The sequence below is a fragment of the Fistularia commersonii genome, chromosome 14 (assembly GCF_037954325.1).
Source record: "Fistularia commersonii isolate RoL2024-O1a breed Wild chromosome 14, RoL_Fcom_v1.0, whole genome shotgun sequence".
NCBI lineage: Eukaryota > Metazoa > Chordata > Actinopteri > Syngnathiformes > Fistulariidae > Fistularia > Fistularia commersonii.
This window is the reverse complement of record NC_141297.1, coordinates 2,962,776-2,988,830: the sequence shown is the minus strand read 5'-3', so window position 1 is coordinate 2,988,830 and position 26,055 is coordinate 2,962,776. Positions and strand designations below refer to the sequence as shown.

General features: G+C 43.6%; 2 protein-coding genes across 3 annotated transcripts in view; both read right to left on the bottom strand.

Annotated features, from left to right (window-relative positions):
- Positions 1-340: 340 nt before the first annotated feature.
- Positions 341-6,032, bottom strand: LOC147226883 (glycerol-3-phosphate dehydrogenase [NAD(+)], cytoplasmic). Of its 2 annotated transcripts, none has more exons than XM_086160027.1 (8): positions 5,881-6,032; positions 4,664-4,841; positions 4,225-4,365; positions 3,472-3,610; positions 2,976-3,088; positions 2,153-2,389; positions 1,964-2,070; positions 341-1,214 (listed from the first exon to the last, which is right to left on the bottom strand). In XM_086160027.1, exons 1-8 carry the CDS (start codon positions 5,922-5,924, stop codon positions 1,118-1,120), a joined length of 1,056 nt encoding a protein of 351 aa, XP_086016153.1. In that variant the 5' UTR covers positions 5,925-6,032; the 3' UTR covers positions 341-1,117. The 2 variants fall into 2 exon arrangements, with proteins under 2 accessions (XP_086016153.1, XP_086016154.1); XM_086160028.1 differs by having other exon boundaries at positions 5,877-6,001.
- A 6,675-nt stretch (positions 6,033-12,707) lies between these two features.
- The window catches only part of LOC147226882 (acid-sensing ion channel 1-like), a 54,606-nt gene continuing 41,258 nt past the window's right edge, over positions 12,708-26,055 (bottom strand). The window contains exons 3-10 of the mRNA XM_086160026.1: positions 18,477-18,627; positions 18,270-18,397; positions 14,287-14,437; positions 14,144-14,200; positions 13,870-14,023; positions 13,250-13,341; positions 13,072-13,151; positions 12,708-12,984 (exon numbers count right to left, since the gene is read on the bottom strand). Coding sequence (XP_086016152.1) covers positions 12,868-12,984; positions 13,072-13,151; positions 13,250-13,341; positions 13,870-14,023; positions 14,144-14,200; positions 14,287-14,437; positions 18,270-18,397; positions 18,477-18,627 — 930 coding nt within the window. The 3' untranslated portion in view covers positions 12,708-12,867. The remainder of the gene's footprint in view (positions 12,985-13,071; positions 13,152-13,249; positions 13,342-13,869; positions 14,024-14,143; positions 14,201-14,286; positions 14,438-18,269; positions 18,398-18,476; positions 18,628-26,055) is intronic.

Below are 26,055 nucleotides of genomic sequence, written 5' to 3'. Positions count from 1 at the left end.
ACCTTTTAATGGTTGCCCGAACTGGCTGGGCGTGGCCTCCGCCCTTAATGTAACCTTAAACTCTTAATATTTGTCAAGTCACGCTTGGCCTTAAATGGACAAACGCTTCCTGTTGAGCAACAAAACCCCCGCGCAGTGTTCTGCAATCCTGGCCACGCGATTGACCGTTTGGCCTTTGGCAGTAGACGGAAAGAAGTGTGAAATAGTGTGGACGCACCACAGTTTGCTTCATGAATTGGAAGTGAGGTTTTTCCTCAAGCTCGTTCCTGTTGGGATTTGATCTGAGGCTTGGTGTGAATATACATCACTGTCTTTTGTAGGAAGGAAAAAAACAAAACACTTTTTGAGCACAATTTATTCCGACATAACTTCCGACACGCAGTAGTCGTCAGGCTGAATTTCAGAAACAACTGGACGGACTTTTAGGAGCACTAGTTACGTCTTTGGTATGACAAAAATAAACAGACAATGGCTATGACATAGCAACAAGCATTCTAAGGCACTTGCATTCAACAACTGCTGTGCGATTTGACATTGTGTTTACAGTACAAGACATAAAATATGGGTATTTTGTAAGACACTTGAAGGATGCGTGGACATAAAATGAGGCGTCCCTGCCATAATTAAGTGAAATCATGGATGGGCATAACATCCTCTGAACTCAAGATTGTCCAAAGTCTGGATGAAAGAGTCCACATTAACAGTAATACAAACACTCAAATGGTCATTTAAAAAAAGGAATTAAAATTAATTGGAATAACTTCAGTCTTTTTTTCTTTTGCATTTCAACTGCTTTCTATAAAGTGACATCACGCATGCATTTCACGAGACTCCAGACAACAAAAATGTATTAGATCGGTACGATTATCTTTCAAGTTTTGATAAAATTAAAACGGTAGCACGTTTTAAAACCAAATATTAAGGACAAAAGTGGGTGAATTGGTGTTGGAAACATGTTACGCAACGCCTCCCGAGCGAACACGGGCTCCTCTGGTGTCTGCGACCGCCTCATTGTGCGACGGCCGCGGAGTGATCCGTCGTCTCATCTTTCTGACAGACGTTGATGAAATGTGCTAATGTTCTCCGTTCAAAAGGCACTCCTCCGGTTTTTGGTTCCTCACAAGTGCTCCGGGTGGTTCTGCAAGCAGCCGATGAACTCTGTGACAGGACTGCCCTCATAGCAGATCTGATACACAGCGTTGAACAGTGGGAACCTGCAGAGATGAGCCGTTTGTGATGAGTACTGACTTTTCATTCGGTTATGAAGTGCATAAAAGTAACAAGATATTCTTGTTATGCCTCCCTGTCATTCATGTAGAATAAACCCTCCAGATATGAAAAAAAAAAAAGCCCATCAAATGACATTCTTCCTTAATTACATAAAAATGAAAGTACAGAAATACCCAATTAATAAATTTCCCCATTGAATTGAATAAACACTATTAATCCATTGCATCCCCCTGATTTGTGCTTACAAGAAAAATTTACTTCATAATTAAATATTATATGAAAAAAAAATACATGAAAGAGAATGTAAAGAAATAAAGTGGTTTTATTTGATGAATATACCTTGAAGATTGGACAAGATGCTGGCGGCAGAGATGATCACACGAGGATGTTAGGAGAGGTTTTTGTCTGGTGCTCCGTCACTTAACTTACCGGCTACACACTTAAAGCTACAATGTGCTGCTAAATGTAACCCGCACACTTTGCTACATTTTGGGGCTAAACTTAAGTTGATGCACTTGTAAGTCCACTGTGTTGTTCTATACTCTGAAATTGGTTGCCAGTTTTATATTAGAAAATTACAATTCCTAGCATGTTGTTCAATGAATAATTGAATATGGAATCACTGTCATGGACTATCAGGCTAATTTCTTACATAATACAATTGTATCTAGGGTACTTTTAAAAATAGCCCATGACGTGAGTGTAAAATAATGCTCGTCGATGTCTGACTTACTTGTCAGTTAGGTTTCGGTGCTGGAGAATGAGATGGACCTCCGCCGCTGTTGCCGGTCCCTGCAGTTTCTGACCATTAAGCATCTCTTTCTCCAGTTCCTCGATGGACTGACCGAGAAACACAATGAAACACGTCAACACATCAATATTTGTATTAAGATGTAAACTTTCAAAAAGCAAGTAATCTTACCTTCCCGGTCTTCACGAAAGCTTCTGCCACCTTGCGGTTGCGTCCGCCGTAGCAGGTTGTGATGAGGTCGGCGACGCCGCAGCTCTCCAAGAAAGTTGCAGAGGACACTGGGCCGCTGGTGCAGAAGATTCGCGCAAATGCAATCATCTCCATCAGGCCCAGCCGGATAACTGCTGCTTTAGTGTTGTCTCCGAACCCCAAGCCGTCGCAGAAACCGGCGCCGACCGCGACGATGTTCTGAGAGGTAGAAGGAAAACAGGATGGTGGTGAAAGCAGCCATGTTGTCTGGTTTAGTGAAAAAGAAAGGCAGCAGAGATGAGGATATGGGCGTTCTCTTTTGGGAGGGATTATGATTTATTTTGGAGATGGTCTGGACATGAGCAGGGGAGGGATGGTAAAGATCTGAGGAGGAGGAGGAACGGCCAGGCAGGAACGCCAGAGAAGATTCACGGAGGAGGAAGTTAGTTGATTAGAGACAGCGGTTCGATAGAGGCAGATGATTGGCTGTCGTGACCCCCACTGAGAGCAGCCCAAAGGAAAAGACCAGGTTTCTGTGGACAAAGCCTCCATTACCGCTTCATATTTCTAATGTTATCTCAGCCCTTATTAGCTTAAAACCCAGAGGAGGATTTACACTAAGCTGTGTAAACTACTTCAGAAACTGGACTCCAGTTTTTGCAGCACTCATTGCTCATGGAGGGCTTGAAAACAACACATCTTTTGTCTGCACTCGCTTGCCTGTGCGGTGTATAGAATCCATGAGGAACACACACTTTTTATTGTAATATCTAATGGCATATTTTTTACTACACCGAAAGCTCACCTTCAAGGCTCCACAGATTTCCACCACGTCACACTCCTCCACCACCGTGACCCGGAAGTTACTGGTCTGCATCAGCTCCTTCAGGAGAGCCCCGTGGTTCTTGTTCTTACACCCTGGAAACAGGAAAAAAAACAAGAACCTGGAAACCAACCCCATGTGGCAATGAGACATTTCAGTCATCTTAATGGTAAACACACAAAAACACACACCATCTTGACACGTTAAGTTTGAGTGTGTGCCTCTCAATGAAGCCATGTGGAAATTAAACATGAACTAGGCCGCTCTGTTATTTAAGCCTCTGTATATAAAAAAAAAAAAAAAAGCTGATTAAACTTTCACCCCTACAGAGACTGTTTAATTAAAAATTACACCAGCAGGAAAACTCTCTTTCCTTTTTATGACTGAAACTTCTGGAAGTTTTTTTTTTGGGGACTTGAGTTCAAGCTTGTGCTGTTTTTTTTTTTTTTTTTTTAGAACAACCTTTTTGTTAACTAACCGATGGTGGTCTCGCAGAACTTTCCGTCAGCGACCTCGTTGGCGATGTTGGCTCCCATGAGGACGCTCATGGTGATACCGAGCTTCTCCTGGATCACGTCGGAAATGAGTTTCAGGCCGTCTGGGCCCTCGTCAACACCCTGCGGGAGGGAAAAAAACGATCTCAAAAACCCGTCATAAAGGTAGCACGGCAGTTAGCGCTTGTGCGTCACGGCTAAGTTGGTCTGAGGTTGGATTCTGATAGGAATGTGCGGAAACTCCCAAGTACTCCCCGTGTGTGCCTGGGGTTCCTGCCGAGGTTTATATATCAACAGGTCGTCCAGTGACAACGTGGAAAGCTCCCCCTTTCCTCTGACCACAGGGTCGCTTTTGTCAAACAACACAAAAAAAACTACCGTATCACACATCTCGAGCTGAAAGCTGACATGATCATTGAATAAAAAGGGGACTAATTGATTAAAAAAAAGAAAATCCTGCAGCGAGTGCCTCGAAGAGTAGCCACCCTTCAATTTGATTAACAGTTGAATTCCTGTCTGTGTGTGGGAGTGTCTTTGGCCACGACACTGGTTAGCATCTTTTCTGCCATCAGTGACAAAAATTAAAAGTTAAACCATTTTTATTTTCATTTTAAATTTCAAGAACATGAAGAAACAAACTGCTTTTTTCAAATTGTTTGATGAGGTGTTATTTGCCTGACCTGGGCAGAAAAAGTAACTTCATTAGATTTCCCAACCCAAATACGGAGCAAAAATACCTTGATCAGAGAGATCCCAAATGCGTCACTTTTTATCTTCCCCTTTATGGTGTCGCACGCCTTCCTGACAAACTGGTGCGGGATCACGAACACAAATATGTCCGCGTCTGCCGCCGCCTCCGCCAGGTCCGGAACCGCCAGCTGTGCCGACAGAGGGCAGAGGAGATGAAAAAAATAAATGCATCAAAGACTGATGCAATCGACCACGGAGGCCGTGTAACAACCTGAGAGGAAGTGGATTTCACAGCAGATTTCCCATCCTCTTAGAAAGACACTTTGCTATGGAGGGTTTATAAGATGAGGCGCCATGCGAGCAGATATTACGCTTGTAAACAATGTACTGGAGAAAACTCCTAAAACGGGGTTGAAGCCATGCATGTGAAAAGCCAAGAAACAATCAAGCAACCATTTCAAACTGCTGTCCGACGGCGTTTCTCACCACGTTGGCTGGTAGCTTGTGCCCGGGGAGGTACTTCACGTTTTCGTGGTCGGTGTTGATGATCTCGGTCAGTTTGCGCCCGTTCACCATCTCCTCAAAAACCCACATTTTGACCGTGCGGTCAAATTTGGGGTTGTGTGCGACGTTGGCGCCCACGATCTTGGCAATAGCGGAGCCCCTGTGTTGTTAATGGTTACAGGTGAGAGTTGGGTTTCCACCAGTGAGAGCGAGCAAGCGGTCGGCGTGGATTTAGTGTGAGAAGCTCTCGGGATCCTCTCGTGAACAAAGTTATTTTGCCGTTTGAGATGATTAAGAGACACTGGTTAAATAGGGCCCAGTTCTTGAGCCCTGCAATGGGTTTTAATCACTTCTGGGTTAAAACATTTATTACTTTAAATGATATTTAATAAGCTCGCTGTTAGAGTTACCCATTGCAATTTCTTTTTATCATAAAAAATATTTGGATCGTACAAATTTCCATCGCCTACACTGACTTGAACGCGTTTTACAAATAAAAATGAATCATTATTGATCAATATCATAAATCAGTCCCCAGACAGGCAGTTATTCATGAGGTATGGAAAAATATTGCAGTTACTCAGGATAGCAATTCTTGATGGGGGGGGTCAGCTAAAATTTTTAATTCAAAATGATATATTTGATAATTTCACAATAACATTTGCCATAATTAACATTAGAAGTAACTACATTTTTGTCAAGTTTTATTTTGACATCACGTGGCACTCGTCAATTGATTATGTGAAATCAAATAGTGAAGTTTATAATACTTTTTTTTTTACTTTGTTTTCAATCTTTTGCGAAATAAGCTCAAAATATAAAATTAGATATCTAAAATTAAATAAAAATTGATAAACCAAACGGGATCCGCCGATTACCGTAAACCTCCGATTAATGGCGCAGCCCCAAAAACTGTAACCTGACTTGGGGGGAATGATGGCTGGCTCCGCACCAGTTCGCTCAACCAACGGGCTTATTCCGAGCAAAACTCGAGTGACAGTCGACGAAAACACCTTAATTCGGTAGAAATAAATCCCAAGTCGGCCTTAAAAGTCCAAACTCCCCCGGTACGAAGTGGGGAAAAACGCGACTTTTAAGCTAGCTGTTTGCCAAGTGATGCTAGGTGAGCTAGCAAAGGTGAGCGTTAGCCGCGTTTACCGACGCGCAGACATTTTGAACGCTAAAGTCGCCGCACTTGCCAGTTTCCGGAGCCGACGATGCACACTTTCTTCGCAGCTGCCATGGTTGGGGAAAAAAAGAAAACGGACAGGGAGCCGAGCGGGTGAACCTGCCGTGTGGTTATGCAACGGTCGGTGCGACTAAATGTCTGGCAGATCCCAGGTTTTATTGGCCCGGCGGAGGGGGAGACACCGGCCCGCCCATTGAAGCCGCAGCCAAGACCGGCCACTCATTCATCCCGCTCCCGATAAGAGGTTAGTGGGCTCAAAGTAAGTGGGGCAAAAGTCCCAGTTCGCTCAAATCCGCTCTCACTCCACGGTGAAGTCACTTTAGTCCCTTTATTTACAATTCCAATCACTTTTAATGACTTTATTTTGTGTTTACACTTCACTCAAACTGCCTCGACACATAAGAAACAATGGAAGTTCCATGCAAAACTCCCCAAAACAGCTGATACTACTTACCAGTTAGCATACTCCTTTCCAAAAACTATATATGTATGCGTATATATATATACACACACACATATTTTTCTTTTTTCTGTGATGCCTGTCATTGACTTTTATGGAAATCGGTGTCGTTTTAGGTGAAAGCTCTTGTTTCCGTTCATTTCATCACACTATTCTGCGCCACCTTCATTGCAATCCATGAGGAGTTACCTTATAATGCATCCGTCTTGATAAGACTGTATATAAAGTTAAATCTGCAAGAATCACAATCTCTCACATTCAGTGCAATGCATAAGGGATATGAATTGGATTATTATCCAGCCAGCTCTATGAAACTTATGGTATGTGAATTAAAGCTACATAACTGTGCAGTGATTTTCTTTTTCTTTTTATGTAGTCTCTGTGCTTTCCTACTTTCTTGTTGCGAACGCCTTGATCGTGAAAGATTTTGCCTTTTCCTCAGGAATTACACCACACCCTTTTCACAGTGCGCACTCACCGCTCAATATGGGGGCTTTCTCTCCATTCACATCCTTGAAGTTTCCCTGGGATGAGGGTCAATACGACACAGCCTGTCCCCCCCTGCTGCTGGGAGCTTTGTGGTTTCCAAAAGAACGTGGAAACAGCACGCCGTTCCCTTTCAAAGGACATTTATTGTCCAAGCCGGAGAGAAAATAAACTACCACGAAGTTAGCACTTGGCTTCATAATTGGAAGAACCCTTTGTTAGGACAATATGATAAAAAGTGGGAAGTGAAATTGCAAAGTGTGGTAGCTTCGTCTCTGATATATAAATCTGTTTAAAGCCCTTCCTCAGCCATTGTTCACAAAAAAGCTGTTTGTACAGAAAGCCATTAACATGTAACATACATGCAGCTTTTTCATTCTGATTCATCCTATTTCTCGGAAGATATTTCTTTTCGTTTAACAACGCGTAAATCAAACAATGGATAAAGTGGATGCTCGCAATCTTGAGTGCTAACTTTGCAGAACACACATTAAAAGTCACAAGGGGAAGCGCGGATAGCTCGGCGCGAGACGTGAATTGGTCCCGGAGGGCTGCGACAATAGGGGACCTTGTATAAGAACTGGAGCAACAGGCGAAGGACGTGGAGGAACTATAAACCACAGATTCAGCAGTCTTGTCTGAATACAGCTTACTTCACCGAATTTTCTCTGTCCTGTTCATAGTAGCCATGACATTCTCATGTGAATGAGCTTCTCTATTTTTTTTTCCAGTCCACAGTGCTCTTTATGCTGTGAAAGACGAGTGCCAAGATTAATGTCAGGAGGGGGAAGCTAGCTGTTGTCTTTTTCTTAATTTAACAAATCACAATCAACAATTATTTCTGACACCGGGGACACCATCTGGAATTGTGTCGGTGGTTGATTGGGAAGCAGCTTATGATCAGTTGAGTTTTGGTTTCCCCCTTTGTGCCATTGAAGCAAATAAATCTTAATTATAAGCACAGTCACACACACACACACACACACACACAAAAGAACTTGAGAAGTGCTCCAGATTAACCCGTCTTCATGTCGATCAAAGATTAACCACTTGGAAGACGAGGTGGCCTCAAACTCCTCAGACTATGGTCCTCTCATCAACCAATGTCAGTAAATTATCTGCTATCATTTTCCTATATCAGTGTTTCTACTAACATCCTTGTCACTGCATTCTAATGCCGTGTTGTCATCAGGTTCAGAACGAGGTTAAATGGTAAGCAAAACAAAATCAAATGAAAAAAAAAAATTGGCCAACCCCTCAGACCTCTCTCCCACTTGAATGACATTCAAATAATAAAAACAGCCAAAAAGATCCTTGCAGATCAGTCCCACATCTTACATCTGGCCTTCGAGTGGCTCCCCTCTGGTGTCGGACGCCGCTGCCCCACCTACAAAACCCAGAGAAGGGCAACCTTCGTCCCCAGAGCTGTACAAATACTCAATTCCCAGCAAGCCTGCAAACCCCTCATAAACATGCCAGCCCCCCAATCCCCGTTCATGATATATTTATTATATAAATGCAGAGCGTACCTACAATTTGCACAATTTTTGGACTGTTATTTATATAAAAAAATATATATATATATTTTTTGTACAGTAATTTATTTTTATATTTAGATTTTTTATCATATTTTTATATTTATTTTTTATTTTTTGTAATTTATTATTATAATTTTTTTTTTATTTGATTCTGCTACCCCACGTGGCCCCCAGTTGCCTCTCTTGGACACATAAAGTTTTTCTCATTCTGATTCTAAAACCGCGATGAGGCAGACTGAACACGGACTACACTGGATGCTTAGCGAAAAAAACAAACTAAAACCCCTCGGCTCCTGATCTGCTGTAGTCGGGGAACGCCGGCCTATTTGCCAACAGGTTGGCGGATGTCAAGCTAGTAAATATTAGCTGATATGATATACGACCAGTGCACCCGCGCTTTATGAAACCTTACAGCTGCGCGGTTAATTATTGCGTGGCGATTACCGGCCATAAAGTGATCATGCCCACAAATTCTAATTTTCTTATCGAGACAAGTAGTTCATGGTTTGGTTGCCATGGCAGCACACATAACTTTCAGCTGAGGAAGCAAGTGCGGTTTTTCGGCTCCTGGTTGATGAGCATGCCTAGTCATAAGACCGATATATTATTTTGCAATGTTTGCACTGTCAAGTTAGATATTACGGCGCCCACCGTGGCTGACGTGTTTTTTACATGACGTGATTTTTTTTTTTGTGTTTATTTGTCTTGTCAACGATAGCTTCACATGTGTGACCATAAGACACTGTGGGTGGTATTTATTATTTACCTAAATTATTACCATGCATGAATATAGTTACTGTTTTTATGTACGTCTCTGCAAACCGTCTCATATACCGTTGTGCGTTGTCGCGTGCTATCGCGACGTTATCGTGGTATGTGGGGAGTGTACAAAGGAAGAATTTCATAGCATTGTCTGAATCACCTTATACTTACAACGAACATGCCAATAAAAATCTTGTAATCTTAGCATGCTAATATTTGCTGTACACCCAGAGCGGCGAACATTCATTCATTCATTCATTCATTCATTGTTCTTTCATTCAGGTAGAGGTTTACTGCCGGGCCACCATGGCTAACATTGTTGGTCGATTTGTTTAGGATCTCTGGATGAACCAAAACTTTGGTGGACATAAAGAAATCGGTCGCTAGTTTTTTTGTGGCATGTCATTCAAACATTGGATTCGAAAGAACGTCATGCGATCGGGAAAGTAAGAAACCTCTAGAACGACTGAAAGAATTCAGCTCAGGCTTGAAACGTTTTTGATAAATAACGACACAGAACAGCTAGCAATGGGTAAAAGAAGAGAAAGTTAGCATTTGATCTTTAATATAACAACTAACTCAGGTCAATAATTTAGCTATACGTCACCAGAATATAAGAATCATCCCGTCAGATTCATGTACCTGAAAGCACGACATTGCCGAGTTCACCTCATGCAGCGCACACTGCAAAACAACAAGCCAGCTGTTCATTTACTGAATACGCACAGTTTAAGCAGCTGTGATTATAGCAATATCAATGTATAAAGTAATTGCCTCATATGAACATGGCCTTTGATAAATAATCAGGTATATCACTTTTGAGATATAAACCAAATTTCAGTCACATGAACCGATGCTCATACTGTATGTACAAAAAAACGTTCAGACACAAAGTAAAATGACATGAGGCTAAATTACAACAGTAGACAATTCAAAATATGCTTATACATAAGATTATTATCCATAGTCATCTCTAAATGTCACTACATTTGTCTAAATGTCCAATTGTGCTTGATTATTACGGTACACGCTGTACAATTTCCATTTCCTGTGGAGAATAACATTGAACTCCAGGAGACCCGAGTACAGTAATTATTTACGTCAAAGTAGTTTAAGGTCACTAGTGACATGTAAACATAGTCAGCATATGAGACAAACTGTCAAACATGTACTGCCAGAGCTAAGTTTTTTTTTTTAAACCAATTACAGCCTTTCTTAAAAGGGTTCGTTGTGGTTCCCAATTTCCCGTCATGTACCAGAGTGGCACTGATGTCGCACAACTTCATAAACACGTAAATACAAATAAACTGTAAACTGTACAACCATTTACACAGACAGATCATGACACGTTCTGCAGAGTAACTGTTCATCCATGTACATTGAAGATGGCCGCTGTTCAGCGCTACATGCATTTTGAGCCCTAGAAGATGGAAAACACATTCAACGTGATTTTCTTTTTTTTTTTTTTAAACCAGCCACCAATGTGAGCGGCCCCTACCGACTGTTAACGGGAAGAAGACGGGTTGCAGAATGTTAGTAGGCTTCAGTTTGCTTAATCTCTTCGAGGGCAGATTACACACCATGTTGCACCACGGCAGCATCCCAGGTCAGACGTTCAAACTTTGCTAAATATTTGCGTCATACCATAATGAACGACGACAGACTTATGCTATTTTGTACAGATTTTTTTATAGCTGATGCTGATGTCGTCCGCTGTCGTCGTCTTGGAGAAAAAAAAAAAAAAAAGCACAATACCGATGCATAAGATGATATTCTTTGCAGATGACACACTAAGCACTGAAGTTCTTTCAGCAAAATGTAGTCAAAGACCTATCAACAATTTATTCACGATATACTTTAAACATTATCGAAATATAACCGTGATTAAAATGATTACATTTTTTTGCAGAGCCGTTTCTATGATGTCAAGAAATGAGGTCAGGATTCCGGGTCGAGCAGGTGTTAACACCGGTATGTTTCAAAGCGGGTGGATTTTGGTTTGTTCGACTAAACGTTGAGAATAATTAATAGAAACCGTCTCTTCTCCTTTGGGCCGTGCCCTTCGGAGGTCGCCACAGCCAATCACCTGCCTGCATCTAGCCCTCTCCTCCGCTAAAGCGACTCACTTCCTGTCCTCCATTGGTAAAACTCTCTGGTCTTCCTCTAGACCCGGTAGTTCCAACCTCAACATCCTTCTACCCAGATCTTCACTACCCCTCCTGTGTACACGTCCAGATCATCCGATACTAATAATTAACGTACATAATAGGCCAATATGTGGCCCTACCAACTACTTACGCAGTTATGTATAAGTACTGATTACTCCTTGGTTGGAGCGAAAACCTGTCGGGTGTTACATTTGGTGAACTGATGTTGGGAAAGTCCGTTTTCTATTTGTAAATTCCATGTCAAACATGCGCCGTCGTTGACTTCTTTGAATCCAATTAAAAAAAAAAAAACAACAAAAGTTGAAATCATAACCTCCAGTACTTGTTCTGGTATCACAGAGTTTGCATAAAAGCAGTAGCTTATTAGCTTTTTGATTCTGAGCCACGACATGTGGCGTTTTATCGCTGAAAGATAACATACCCTCTTAGTCGGACTGATTTCTCCCGGCTTTTTTAATCATCAGCATGAGATCATTTTCTCTTTGTTCTCATTAAATTGTTTTCTTTCCTTCCGCTTGTCTCTGTTTGATCCAAATGCATTTTTTTTAAAAACTCCCACAGCTCTAACATCATTAATCAGTTCGCGAATGAAGGCTAATATCCAAAAGAAAACCCGATCGCTTTTTAAACACACCTTTGCAATATCGCAAGACCGTCTCGGTGATCCTATCACGTTTCCCGTGTTTTTGCCGAAGCTGTCCGACTGGTCGGGATTATTTGCCTCGAGCTGATTTATTCCTCCGCCTCGCAATGTAAGGCTTTCTTTGCGATGGTACTTACGAGCCGTCAGATCACACTTTAGTTTGGAGGGCACGAATTCAGAATTGTTTTTGTTTCCTATCTAATAGGCCTATTTTCCCAGGATGGATGCCGAATGGAATAATATTCAGCTGCTCGTCCTTGATTGTAGCATTAAACTTGTGAATTACCATTATTCAGTCCGTTTTGCCTGAAATCAAGCTGTTATAGAAACCTGTTGTGAATGTTACCGTTTACATATTTTCTTGGCATCTTATAGTTCTTGGCTTAGAAAATGCTATCGCCGATGTTTCTGTGCCCGACCCGCTCATTTCAGGGACTGAAAAATGGCAAGGTTTTAGTCGCCTTTGCTCGGGCCACCCTGCAACATGAGGTAGGACTTGATAAAGCCAAAACAAACAGACGACAGGGTTGAACGGGGAACGGATGGTTGCGATGCGATGCTGCGAAACCAGTCACAAAATTCAAACACCAAAACGAACAATAATAATAATAATAATAATAATCATAATAATAATTATAATAAAAGTTGCCCGAACCATTGGCTCCATTTCGACCAAATGTCCGTAAAAGCTGTTTACAGATGGCCATGCAGTTACTCCAACGTTTTTCCATTTTTTTTTCTTCTTCCAGTCATCAAGACATATTGATCACTGGCTCTCGCTGTCCTGCTGAGTGATCGGCGATCCCTCGGTCTTAGCCACATGTTCGCCCCATCGCTCCGAGCCTCTGTTCAGGCACAGTTCAGACACTTTGGTCCTTTCGCTCAAGTCGTCTCACGTAGCCTAGCGAGCAAACGGCTAGAAGGGGAAGCATTTCCCGCCCTAGTGAAAGTTACTGACGTGACACTTGACATCATCCAGGCTCAGAACTGTACCCTGGTCGTTGCTACCCGGCTTTAGCTTCTTATCGGAGCAGCGGCACAACTTGTACTTTATTACCTGGGGGGGAATGAAAGCACAACAGGTGCCAAGATCAGTAACCCGTATTTTTTTTGGACCAGACCAGTCCTTCATCTTCCATCTCACCTCGTAGAGATAGTCAAATAGCTCGAGAATGGTGAGAATGCTCGCACCGATAAAAAGTCCCATTTGGCCACCGATGTCACCTGGAAGGACAAACAGGGGGGGAGACAGAATCATCATCCATTAGTAATATTTTAAAATATTACAAAGAATTAGGGGATCCTAAAGCTACATGTGGTACCTAAGAGTCCGGCCACCTCGTACGCCTTCTTCTGCTCGATGGTTTCGTAGTTGAGAGCCTCGAAAAAGATGTCCAGAACCAGAATATTTTCCCTGTAGAGCCAAAGAGGTCCAAAAAATTACTTTTTAAATTCAACTTGCTCAGACATTCCCTATCTCTTCAACTATTCCTGCAATAGTAGATGTACTTTATATTTTATTTTTGTCACAGCCGAGAAAGTCGCGACACATTTTCGTACTTTCGCTCTTGAGGTAATCTCAACGTGCACAGATGGAGATAAAAACTTAAAAATTTTACTGAACTTGGTGAATTTTGAGGTAAATGGTCGAGCGGACTGTCAAAAAAAGCCGCGGGGGAACCCTCATCACGGTTATACTCTGGCTGCCTGAGGCAATAAAATGCAAATATTCACATATCTGTCCCACTTCTTAAAAATCTGTGTTCCCTTCCCCCAAAATTAGAGCCTACAAGCTCACATGAATATCACTGAAACCAGATATTAGCTTGTAACTACTCGTTAGTATCGGGTATCGTTGGATTTTACTCCTACTTTGGTACTTTGTCACATTCTGTTCCTGCCCGAAGCAAAAGTCCAAGCTTGAGGACGAGCTGATACCTACTTAATGTACTGCTCAGACTTGTTGTACTTCTTGGCCAGATATTTTGCGGAGGCCTTGCTGGGGATCTTGACGAAGGACAGCTCTTTGCTGTATCTGGTCATGTTGCAAGGCGTCTCGCACACACAGAAGTCGTTGTCTTTCTGCACCAGGAAATCTGGTCGGGTAGGCGAGAAGAAACGCAGAACGGAGATCAGCGTGTCCGTGACTGATTTAAACGCATGACGTGCATCTGTTCTTTAAAAATTCAAGGCCGGAGGCCGAGATTCCGTCTCACCAAGAGCTGGATCTGCGCATTCTTTGTAAAGCTCAGGGGTGCAGTAGGGCGCATCGCCTGCAGCCGTAGCAACACACACACACACACACGTTAGGTAAATGTTCGTTCCTTCGCTTGAAGTGCAACAACGTGCACGGTCCTACCAGGCATGTGCACCATGCGACAGTTGCAGTTGTCCACCAGGTAGCGCGTCTCGCAGTCGATGCGACAGGCCGTGATGCTGTAGGTGTCGTAGAAGTCCGACTCCATGGGCGTCACCTTGCAGTCACCCCATGGCGGAGGGAGGTAGATCAGCTGCAAGCCAAAGCATCATGTGGTTGTTATCCAATCAATAATGATAATAATAATTTATTTTGTTCTTTCATCGGTATAACGATCATAGATCTGCTCTAACATGGTCAGGAACATTCTTGTCGAAATCCTCTTTGAGTTTCTTCACTTGAAGACGTTTCAACCCTCATTACGAGAGGCAGTCTTCAGTTCTAATGACCTATGGAGAGTTTCCGAATATAATTGGTATAAGGGTGAATGCTATGCTAATGGGGGTGTTGTTCGTTGGAACTAAAGATCAACTTTATTTCAGTATCGTTGGTCCCAGCATGGAGTTATACGTTTGTGAAAAGTTGCGTCTGAGGCCCCTCCTCTGTTCAGAGAGGGTTTTTCAACCTTTCACAAATGTATAACATCGATTGGGTTCAATACTAAGACGGATTTGCACTGACGGACCAGTACCTTCTGCACCCTCCAAACAACCAGGAGAGATTCTTCACCAGAACCAGCCCCCGGTAACGTCCACATGAGGCTCAGTTCATGTGATCGCTCCTTTGTTTAGCTTTACCTTTTCACATTCCAATCCAGGTGAACCCACAGAGTTGCTCTTTTGATCCAACCAACAACAACTCCATTAGCATAACAACCCCTTCGACCTCGTCTCTGCAAATCAACTCTTCCATTTGCACAACTAACTACCATAACCTATGGCTCTTGTGGTGACGGCATATGGCTCCTAGACAATTTTGAGTTGAAAAAAAAAAAAAAAAAATCAGTTTGGAACTGATTTTAAAATCCTTGTGATATTTCTTCATAATACTATGTCATTTTAATGTAAACAGAAATTAGTTTTGACCGGTCACCCGTCGGTCGGGTCGGGAACCAACGGCTTGCGAGCATGTCCGGGTCAAATTAAATTTATCAGGCAGCCAACTAGTTTATCCGCCTCAACCCTTGTAACGGAAAAAGACGGCGGAAGGAAAAAGAGACGATGATGACCGTGCATTCCAGGCGGCGTGGACAGAGGAATTTCCATTTGTGGAGAGAGCAGTATCTGCGGTACGTCTAATATGCAATGATAAAATTGCATCGATGAAACGGTTAAATATAAAGCGGCACTTCGAACAAAACCATGCAGCACCAGAGGTCGCATTAAAAGCAAGAAATACTCAATTTAATTTATGTTCAAAATACTGTATGGCAGTCAAAAAGGTTCCCGACCCCTGACCTAGACCCTCCCAAAACCCCGGCAGTTCTATTCGGAAACTCCCCTATCGGTCTCCCGATACTACGTTTGTTTCAATGTCAATGCACGTACAGAAAACACCGGGAGTTGATGTTTAACCGATAAGTCTTTTTTTAAGGGGGTTCTAGTTGGTGACATCCTGTGCGGTGACTGAGCAACGATAGTGAATGATGTGATAACTGTCTAGTGTTTGCAGGAATGAATCCGCGGCTAATGAACGTATGGTTCGTGATTAACCGAGCATCGACGCTCAGCAGTTGTTAATAATGAACATTGATTAGATGCTTTGCACAGAAACCATTTTTATTTCTCAATACTTGAGTTCCCGCCGTTGCACTCAATGCAGTAGAGTCTATTTATTGGAAGAATAACAGTCAATCACAGTTACTTGTGCGGAGATGCTTTACCTGAAGAGTTATTTCCACGCCAAATGTGCTCCCTTGTGTATTTGCCGTCTGGGAGGTTTGGAATTTTTTCCATCGCTGTGGCTTAAATTCAGCACTCGCTTTGGTTTACGCAGTGTTTAATTTACCAGCCGTAAACTAAGAGCGGCGATAAGTGAGGATTGCACTTTCAGAGTTTAAACAGAAAGATGTCGTACCTTTTAAGGTATGTCAGACAATTTTTTTTTCCCCGATAAGTCGAAAGACGAAAGTCCACAATGACAAAGCGAGGAATTTGGAGATAAACTATACATGTGTTCTTCACCGGGACTTTCCGTTCTCTGGTGAAGCAGCGATAGGTGATGCATGACCGGTTTTGTAGACGATCTTATTTTCTTCGGTTTCCCTGCAGACGTTTCTATCTTGTCCAAATGAAACACTTCATCTTGGCCCTGAGATTTTTCAGTTTCGGTCTGTCTGGGATTCTTAAAAGACACCCTCCGAAGCAAGAAACCGCCGCCGCAGAGTTTGACTGCGCCAAAAGGCATTAATGAGATTGGCTCCGGACAGGACTCGTGGACTCGTGACTCTTGTGACCAAACACATGTTGGTGCGCTTCTTTACGTGAAATCTACTGCATTTCGCGCAGCTATGATAGAATTAGACTTGGATATATAGTAGAACCTTGACTTACAAGTTTCGTTTGTTGTGTGACCGAGCTCTTAACTCCGGCCGCTCGTATATCAAATTCAATTTTCCAATTAAAATGAATTGAAATGCTATTAATCCATTCCAACCCCCTGCTTTTGTTGCGTGTTTAAATAAAAAAAATGCACTTTATAAATAACAAAATGTTTTCCATTTGGTGCTCTTAACTTAACTTACTGGTTACACACTTTATGCTACAATGAGTTGCTAAATGTAACCTGTACATTTTGCTACACTTTATGGCTAAACTTAATTTAGCAAACAAAGTGAAAGTCGCTCCTTTTTCTAAAACCATCAAACCGTCCCCGACCGGCTTTGAGCGACTCTTCCGACGCCTCGTCCTTTAACGTTCCCGTCGTCCGCCGCACCGAAACCCCGTAAATGTCCATGATTTTCTCTGGGCTAGCGAGCGACGGACGGCCAACCCAGTGTCGCGTCGGTGTCAAACGCTCATCCCGCTCGAAACTCAGATCTTGGCTGTTTATCAGAAAGCGGAAAATCCAGCGAGCGACGGCTCGGATTTCGGAAAACTCACAAGTTGAAGTCAAGGCTCCTCTGTATTGGGAAAGTATATTGAATATACAGCGGTCCCTCGCTATAACGCGGTTTATTTTTCACGGTTTCGCTACTTCACGGATTAGCATCGTGCATTGCGTTCTGCATTCTGATTGGCTAAAAAGTCACTCCGCTTCTTCTCTACCTGCGCGTCAATAACGTTGCAGTTTCATATGTACACGTACGTAAAACATCTTGCCAAATTTACATTACATACGTGCAAATTCTCTTGCAATTTCGAGTTTCTTTAAAACCCGTAATGTTGACAAAACGCTCTGGACCGACAAAAGGGCCCAAAAGGCAGCGGAAGATGCTATTTATCGCAGATAAAGTTAAACTTCTGGACATGCTAAGGGAAGGTAAAAGCTATGCGGCTGTAGGTCGGCATTACGGAATTAATGAATCTTCCGTTCCATAAAGAAGGACGAAAAAAACATAAGGACGACTCTACTCTATATTTTTTTCATAATCATTTTTAATTTTCTCCCGTTTAATCCAATTACTCGGGTCGTGATGGGCGGTGCTAATCTCCGCAATTTGAAACCCTTATGTTCACATTGATGATTAAAATTATTATTTGACAGTACAGTACAGAAGTTATTTGTTGAAAAAAAACGTTTCTAAAGTACAGTACTTTTATTCGTGAAACAAATGATTGAGCCTGTAAAATGGTTTGTTCTTTCTTTTCAATGTATAATAGAGTATTTAATTGTGTAATAATTATAAAAAAAAATAAATAAAGGTTTCTACTTCACGGATTTTGCCTATCTTTTTGGAACAAAACCCCCGCGAAAAACAAGGGTATACTGTAATCCTAATTGGTAGGCGTTCTTTGTCCAAGCTTATGGAACTCCTCCACTCTTTTCAACAACAGCTGTTTACGCTTTGTCATAATCGTTCTTAGAAAATAAAATCAATCCGAGACCGAAAATGAAAATCGAGGTTCCGGAAAAACCGTCCGTACCCTCTGTTCTTGGCAGGAGACAAACGTCTGGAATCCGGGCGCCACCCCGAAGCCCAGCTGATCGATGAAAGAGGGTTCGTCCTGACTGTGGATCTGCACTTTGACCCCGGCCTCGAAGGAGGTCTCATCTAGAAAATGGAAAACAAAACACAATTTGTTAATAACTCCGGAGTTTATTTCTTTCTTTCTTCATCGAGCGTCTCTCACCGGTTTCTCCCCAGACGGGCAGGTACTCGTCCTGCTGAATGTCCAGCATGAGCTCCAGCCCGTTTCCCATCCCTCCCTTCGTGGTGATGAGCGGCGGCCGGCCGTCGCCGCCGGCGTTAAACGTGTAACACTTCCCATAGCGGGTAAAGACCTGACGCACAAACACACACACACACACACAAAGAATGGATTAGTCTTGACACAACACACACTTGCTTCGTTTTAGACTCCCCGGCTGGCGTCTTGAGAAATATTCCACTGGGGGTCAGTGTTTATCTCGTTTTTGGATGCACGTCTCCGTGGATGGAAAGTGTGTGTGTGTGTGTGTGTGTGTGTGTGTGACAGGAGGTGTTAAATACAAGAGTAGTTGGGGATGAAACGGAGGAGGAACGAGCTCAAAGAAGAGACGGAGCTCGTTTTAAAATCCCATCGTACGGAATCGACGGCGCTTTTTTAATTAACCTCACGTTACCGTGGAGACCGAGAGCTCCAGGTTCGGAGGATTTCTACCTCAAAGCAGCGCTATTAAATTCGTCCGACCGTCGGTGACCCGCGCCGATGCGAGCCATTTAACTTTCGCCTCGCCTCCGGGGAGATTTCCTCTCCGCTCTTTTCATCGTTCCAGCGCAGGGAACCGTTTTTTCAGCAAATCTCCAAATGAAAATAAATCAAAAAGAGATGGAGATGGAGATGGAGAGAGAGATGTTGGCAAGTTGGAGCTTCGGGGGTAAGACGTCTGCTTTGGACAACCCAGGAAACACTCTGCTCGCCAACCTTCTGCCCCTGAGATGATTCATTCAGAGCTCTCCATCTCCTCTTCACGTTCAGATATTTACCGCCGCACGTTCCCCAGATTTAGAGACGGCGGCGATGAGGCAGCAGAGATGAAGATGTTGGAGGTTCTCCTTCGGGAAGGAGGAGGATGGAACGAGTCCTTCAGAAGGACAGCTTGTTACGATGTCAAGTCAGATTGAGAAGGTTCTTGTCAAAATCTTGTCAAGAAGACAAGAAGAATTAACTTTGACCTGAATGACCGTGAACCTCCTCAGACATTTTGAGGTGGACAGAGATCCGTCCAGAACGATGCTGAGGTTGGAGGAGGCCTATAGGAAGACCAGGGAAGGAGGACAGGAAGTCAGTCGGTGTGATAGGGTCAGATGGCAGGAGAAGACGAAATAAAGAAAAAGATGAAGATCCTTCACGCTTGCATCAGGAAACTCAGAAGCTATTTGTGATTATCTATTTTTTCAAGTTGAATAAATCCCCCAAGGATCGCATCATTACCGATGCTTAAATATTAGTTTTCTGGCACACTCGTGCCTCAATCCGCTGACCTTTGCTTCGCCGAGGATGAATAATTCTCATCCGGACAGACTGTTGTCTCCTCGCATATCCCCGGACGTCGTTCCTTCCTGAACTTCCGACCCCGTGGCCGGTTGCTCAGCGCATCAGCCGGAGTGAAATTCCTGCGGATGACGTTTGGAAAACAAGAGTGCCTCTTTGTCTTGAGCGGAGAACACGGCCGTGATCTGAACGCTCCGAGTCACTCGGGGTAGTCTTGGTAGTCTTGGTGTTCAACTAGAGGTTGAAAAACGATTTTTAAGGGCCATGACTGACATTTATCGAGCGATTACGCCGTCGAGCCTGCTTATTTTTAGGTCGTTCCGCCGAGAATGTTCTGGAGACATCCGGGATGAACCCAGCACGATCCGCCGGTCGTCTTAATCCACACAATCGCACACAGCTCTGCGCTTCCATCTAGCTTTCGCTCCAGAGGGAAGCACTCCCAGACAAGTTTACCGCTGAGTCAGATCAACCCCTTCCAAATTTAGTATTCAGGATGTTAGCCTAGCGATGACATTTACGGGAACAGCTGCGAATGAGCCGTTGTAGACGTCGAGCGTGCGAAATATTTGGACCGGTCCTCGTACGTTGGGGGAACGGGCCTTTCGGTTTTGTGTACGTGAATACCGCCGCGCAAACAGGAAACGGCTGTTAATTCTGAATAAAGGAGAACTGGTGGATTTTGTGAATTTCCTGCGAGGGTTCTGTGTCCTCCGGCTCAATCACCAAATCTCATCGTTGTAATTGGTGTTGCTCTTCTGGAGGACTTCTTGTTGATAACCTTTCGTGGCAACAGGAGTTGCGATTTGCAAACATGTTTCACCTCTGGAACTGAAGACGCCTTCAGCGAGTCAACCTCCTCCGTCTTACCTTATTCTCTGTATCCTCGTCTGTCACACCATCCATCTGTCCATACATCCGTAAACCTTCTCTTCGGTCCTCTTCTAGACCTCCTGCCTGAGAGAACCTCAACATCTTCATGTCTGCTATTTCGTCGCTTGTCTCGCCACTAGCTTGTGAGGCCTTCCTTTCATTCAGAAATTGCAAGTTCAGTTGCCATGAAAAGATTTTATTCAGGAATAAACCATGACCTTGGTGACTGAGAACCTCCCTAGACCTCGGGGACTTTACTGTTCCCGTTCCTACATGGAGGGGAGTTTCTGGTATATTCCTGTTCTGGTTGGAGATGGTCACAGTCGAAACATTATGTGAATGTGCGAGTTGATCACGGTCGCTACTGGCATGTCGACGTGTGTGTCGTTCGGACGCAGGTAGGAATTCAGGGGCCTCCTCTCAGTTGGAATTCCATCTCAGACAAGAGATGGAACATCTTCAAGCCATAATAAGATTTGACTGCAGTTCATCGTGGATCCTTGTAACTTCTCACGCGGCTTTTCATAGCAGATGATAGCTCGGAGAGCAGACATGGGTCTCCTCCGATCGTCTTGTTGTTGGAACTCGGCGTCGCTCGGAAATCTGCACCTTTAGAGCGGGAATGGGATGGTTCTTCTTAGACAGTGAGAAGATGCCTGAGGAATGGAGAAGAGGTGTGATGGTGCCCATTTTTAAAAACGGGGCTTGTGCAGAATTGTTCTAACTATAGAGGAATAAAGTTGATGAGCCATACAATGAAGTTATGGGAAAGAGTTGTGGAAACTAGACTGAGAGCAGAAGTCAGCATTTGTGAGCAGCAGTATGGCTTCATGCCTAGAAAGAGTACTACAGATGCAATATTTACTTTGAGAATGCTAATAGAGAAGTACAGAGAAGGTCAAAGGGAGCTGCATTGCACTTTTTTAGACCTAGAAAAAGCAGGGGTGCCGAGAGAGGAGCTCTGGTATTGTATGAGGAAGTATGGAGTGGCAGAGAAATATCTTAGACCGGTGCAGGACATGTATGCCAGCTGTCAGATAGTGATGAGGTGTGCTGTTGGAGGATTTCAAGTACTTAGGGTCAACAGTCCAGAGTGTAGTAGTTTGGAAAAGTTTGGGTTCAATCAAGTTGGAATGGGTGGAGAAAAGTGTCAGGGGTACAATGAGATAGAAGACTATCAGCCAGATACAAAGAAAAGGTGGACAAGACAGTGGTGAGACCAGCGATGCTGTACGGACTAGACACAGTTACAATGATCAAAAGACAGGAGGCAGAGCTGGAGGTCGCAGAGATGAAGATGCTGAGGTTCTTTTTGGGAGTGACCAGGATGGAGAGGATCAGGAATGAGTCTATCAGTTAGATGTTTTGGAGGGAAGGTCAGAGGACCCAGACTGTACAGAGGAGGGATAGCGGACATATTGGTAGATGGATGCTGGACTTGGAGGTCCAGAGGAAGACCAAAGAGGAGATTCATGGACGTAGTGAGAGAGGATATGGAGTTAGTTGGTGTGAGAGAGGAGGATACAGAGAATAGGTTTAGATGGAGAAGGCACATTCGCTGTGGAGACCCCTGAAGGGAAAAGCCCAAAGGAAAAGAAGAATTTGTCACAGGGGTGCAGGACATGTATGACCGAGACAAAGACATAAACACTCCTCTATTCATGTCCAAACCATGGTGAAGATCTAGGTAGAAGGTTGCTGAAGGTGGAGCTGCCAGGCAGGAGGTCTAAAGGAAGACCAAAGGGAAGGTTTAAGGACGTAGTGAGAGAGGATATGAAGGATAGTTGGAGTGAGAGAGGAGGATACAGAGATTAGGTTCAGACGGAGACGGTTGATGCGCTTTGGCAACCCCTGAAGGGAAAAGCCCAAAGGAAATGAAGAAAAGAAGAGTCTTAATGACGCTGAAGCTTTTGGTTTCACCTCAAGATTGATGCTTTCAGGAACAAAATTGTAACTTTGATTTGGCCAGTTTATCTTGCATTTCAGCCTTTCTAGTATCGCAAGAGCCACATAACTCAAGCAGGGACAGTTGGGGATCGGGGACGCAAAGTGCAGGAGACGCGGTGGTTTGGGCTGCCAGTGCAGCCAGCAGGCTAGTGGTCACTGTTAAGGCGTGAAATGACCTATTTGTGACAAGAAAGAACAAACAGATTAAGTCATTGTTTAATCTTCCCGGGGGGCCGGTGAGTATATCGGAAGTCGGGGGACCATTATTTTCAGAAGCTGATCAGTCTGGAGGAGGAATTGAAGACCGCTGAAAGTCACAAATTACGCGTTTGCGCACGAATCGGCCGACAAACCTGAGGGCGGCCGTGTCATTGAGGGGATGTCTATGTGAAGAGAAAAATCTGCCTCCAGACCATTTTTTTTTTTTGTTGTTTTTTTTTTTTTTTTTACTTTTCTGTCCTTATCTAACTCCCCAAACCCGCCGCCGGTGGCACGAAAACTCGCACGTATCGATCAGCCTCGCCGTTTCGATGGATGCCCGCGACAGCGAGCCCGGCAGATGGAAAAGCTTTCCGTTAGAACAAAAGCTTTAACGTGTCAGATCATATGCACTGCAGCTGCACTTCTTGTACTTCATAAATAAATCAATCCGTGCGTCGACATCAGACGCGTCCTTTTTATTTCGCACGACATCCAGAAGTACCTCGATTGATACACGGGCCGCAGGTGACGTCGGGGAAACTTGTACCCCCTTGTTTTCGTCGGAAGCCGACGTTGCGACGGAGTTAGCATGGATAAAAACATCAAACGTAGGTTAGAATGCAAAGCGTCGGCGCGGCGTGCATTTTGCAAGATCTTGTTATGATGAATGAATTAATGATCGCGCGCAAGTGGTTTGCAGAAGAACCCATATGGAGCGTGACGGACAAAGCGTGACCGTGAACGCACGTATTTTCCAGAGTGACTCCAGACTCGTGAAAATTGAAGCTCGGTTTATTTCTCGACGGTCGCGTTGAAGAATTTCACACTTTTATCCAGCGGCGTTTGATAGTTTACTTACCGACTGCCGTTTCCACACTCACACTATAATCTTCCGAGCTCTGTGATCAATAAAGCCGCCACTCAAACACACTTTCCCCGATATTGAAAAACACTCAACGGATCGCCGTCGTAATTAATCACGCCGTGCATAAATATGCATATCTGTTTTTAAATGCGCATCAGGTTCCCGTATGGCAGGTTTTAAACTTTTCAGTCCATTTAGCGGCGCCCGAAAACAATATTGCAATTTGAAATGCCGGAAGACGTCTCAGCGGGGGAAGTTCAATCCATTAGCGCTCTGTTGTTTTACGGGAACGTTGCCAAAGACTTTAAAAACCACCTCCGTGAAGTGCGAATGCTTTTCCCCAGCTGTTATTATGCAGCGCTCAAACAGCTATCGCAGAGGAAATTCTATTGAAATGCAACAGGGTGTGTGTGTGTGTGTGTGGGGGGGGGGGATACCGCGTACTGCAGCCACCAGCGGTTAAAAATAAAAAAGTAAATGAAAAATCCATATTTATGCCTTGTATCTCCCGCCATGTATAACTTCGAAGAGGCGAGGATGTCGGCTGACCGGGGGAAAACCAGATTTCACACCGTAACGGGCATTATTAACGAATAAATCAGTCAGATAGCCACTGTGGCCGCTCCGCAAAGCTAATTGCTTCTGTTAGCATGCTAACTGTTAGCATGCTAACAGCTGTTGACCGAAGGAATAATATTTACAATTTCCTTCCTGCGACCGGTGTTAATGTCTGACGGTCGAGCCGGACGTGATCTCAACAGAACATCATGTCCGGTGATATTCATTAACTGATATCACATTTTTAAGTTGAATTAATTATGGGATAGGAAATTTCAGGCTATGTGACATTAATTGATATTGTAACCTGTGAAACTAATATGCACCTTTGGACCCAAAGAGATTATCAGTACATTTATCCATTCATTCATAAGAGATGTACAACAATGTCATCCGCTTTCTCATCTGGCCCGCCAAACTATTTTCTTTGCATATTTTAAATAAGCATTTTCAATCAATATTGAATTTAGAAACTCCTTATTATTTACTTTTGTTTAATTTTGTATGGATGATTACACACAAAATAATGACGTATAATGATCATTAATGATTTTAAAGTTGAAATAAAATGCCAAAAAATAAAATATTTAAATTGCAATTTTCATTTTGTTCAATTTACATGATAACTTGTTGGCCCGTGCATAAAAAATCAAATAAGAAATGTGGCCCGCTGGACAAAATAATTGCCCAACCTCTAATTTAGAGACATAACCATTCACCCTCTCATTTACACATCTGAGCAATTTAAGGTTTCATGACTATCAAAAAGGTCAAAAGAAAATAATAGTTGTCATCTTGGTTACGCTGGAGGTCAGAAGGTCCCTGGAGACACTTCGCCATCGTCTACGATGCAATCCTGAGCCGTGGACGCAAGTTTCCGCGTCTCTGATTGGTCCAGTTAGCCACTGCATGACGGCAGCTGCTATTAAAATGCAGATATGTGACAGTGGGTAGTAATATTCACTCATTCACTCAGGCTTTAGCCGTCACATGACGCAGATAGCGTAAAGAAAAGCAGGAGGCTCCCCGAGAGGGTTTGCTTGTCCGTCCTTGATGGCGTCACCTGGTGCCGTAATTCAATCCTAACGACAACATAACCAAACCTTCCTCCTCCTCCTGTTTGTTTCCAGACTCACCGCAAATAATAGCCTCTCCAAAAAAGCCGCACCAATGAGCAAAAGCAACCCGGGGCAGGAAACCGAAAGCCGGACATTGACGTGTTGATGCCGAAAGCGTGAACTCTCCGGGTGTCGATCGATTTTGGAAAGACGAAGGGCGAACAGGAACGGGGAGAAGAAGACTTTCTTGTTGTAAGTGAACACCCGAAACCTCGCAATGTTTACAAAATAACGGCTAAATCAGCATTTGCAAAAATGAGATTTGGGATTTTTCATTGCCAAATATGTCGCAACACTCTGATTAATTAAAAAGCATGGCTAATCCATTAGCCGCCAAGATATAAAGTTGCGGTCAAATAGATATTTCACTTAAGAAATGGCTGCACCTGCGGCGCCGACCTCAGGGATGACTCGTTGTTGTCGCGCCTCAACGGTGAAACGTCCTTGATCGGTGTCGCTAACAGAACCTGTCAGAAAGCCAAGCATATTGACGCTAGCGAGCCTCAATCCCAAACGCTTCGATGCCGCCGCTGCCGTCGGCTAAGTGAACAAAAACAAAACGAAGTCCGATGGAGTTTCTTCATCGGGACGGCTTTTGTTGATTTTTCCTTCGCCGCTCCGAGTCGTATCGGACGGTTGATAAAGCTTGGAACTTTTTTGTTTTTAGGGGCGG

What these genes read in the sequence shown, in the direction of transcription:
- LOC147226883 (XM_086160027.1), bottom strand. Translation starts at nt 5,924, where the DNA reads ATGGCAGCTGCGAAGAAAGTGTGCATCGTCGGCTCCGGAAACTG. An exon ending in TTGGGATCTCTCTGATCAAG is followed by an intron (nt 3,611 to 4,224) that starts GTATTTTTGCTC and finishes TCCCTCCCGCAG; the next exon opens with GGTGTTGACGAGGGCCCAGA. An exon ending in CACCGAAACCTAACTGACAA is followed by an intron (nt 1,215 to 1,963) that starts GTAAGTCAGACA and finishes TCATCTCTGCAG; the next exon opens with GTTCCCACTGTTCAACGCTG.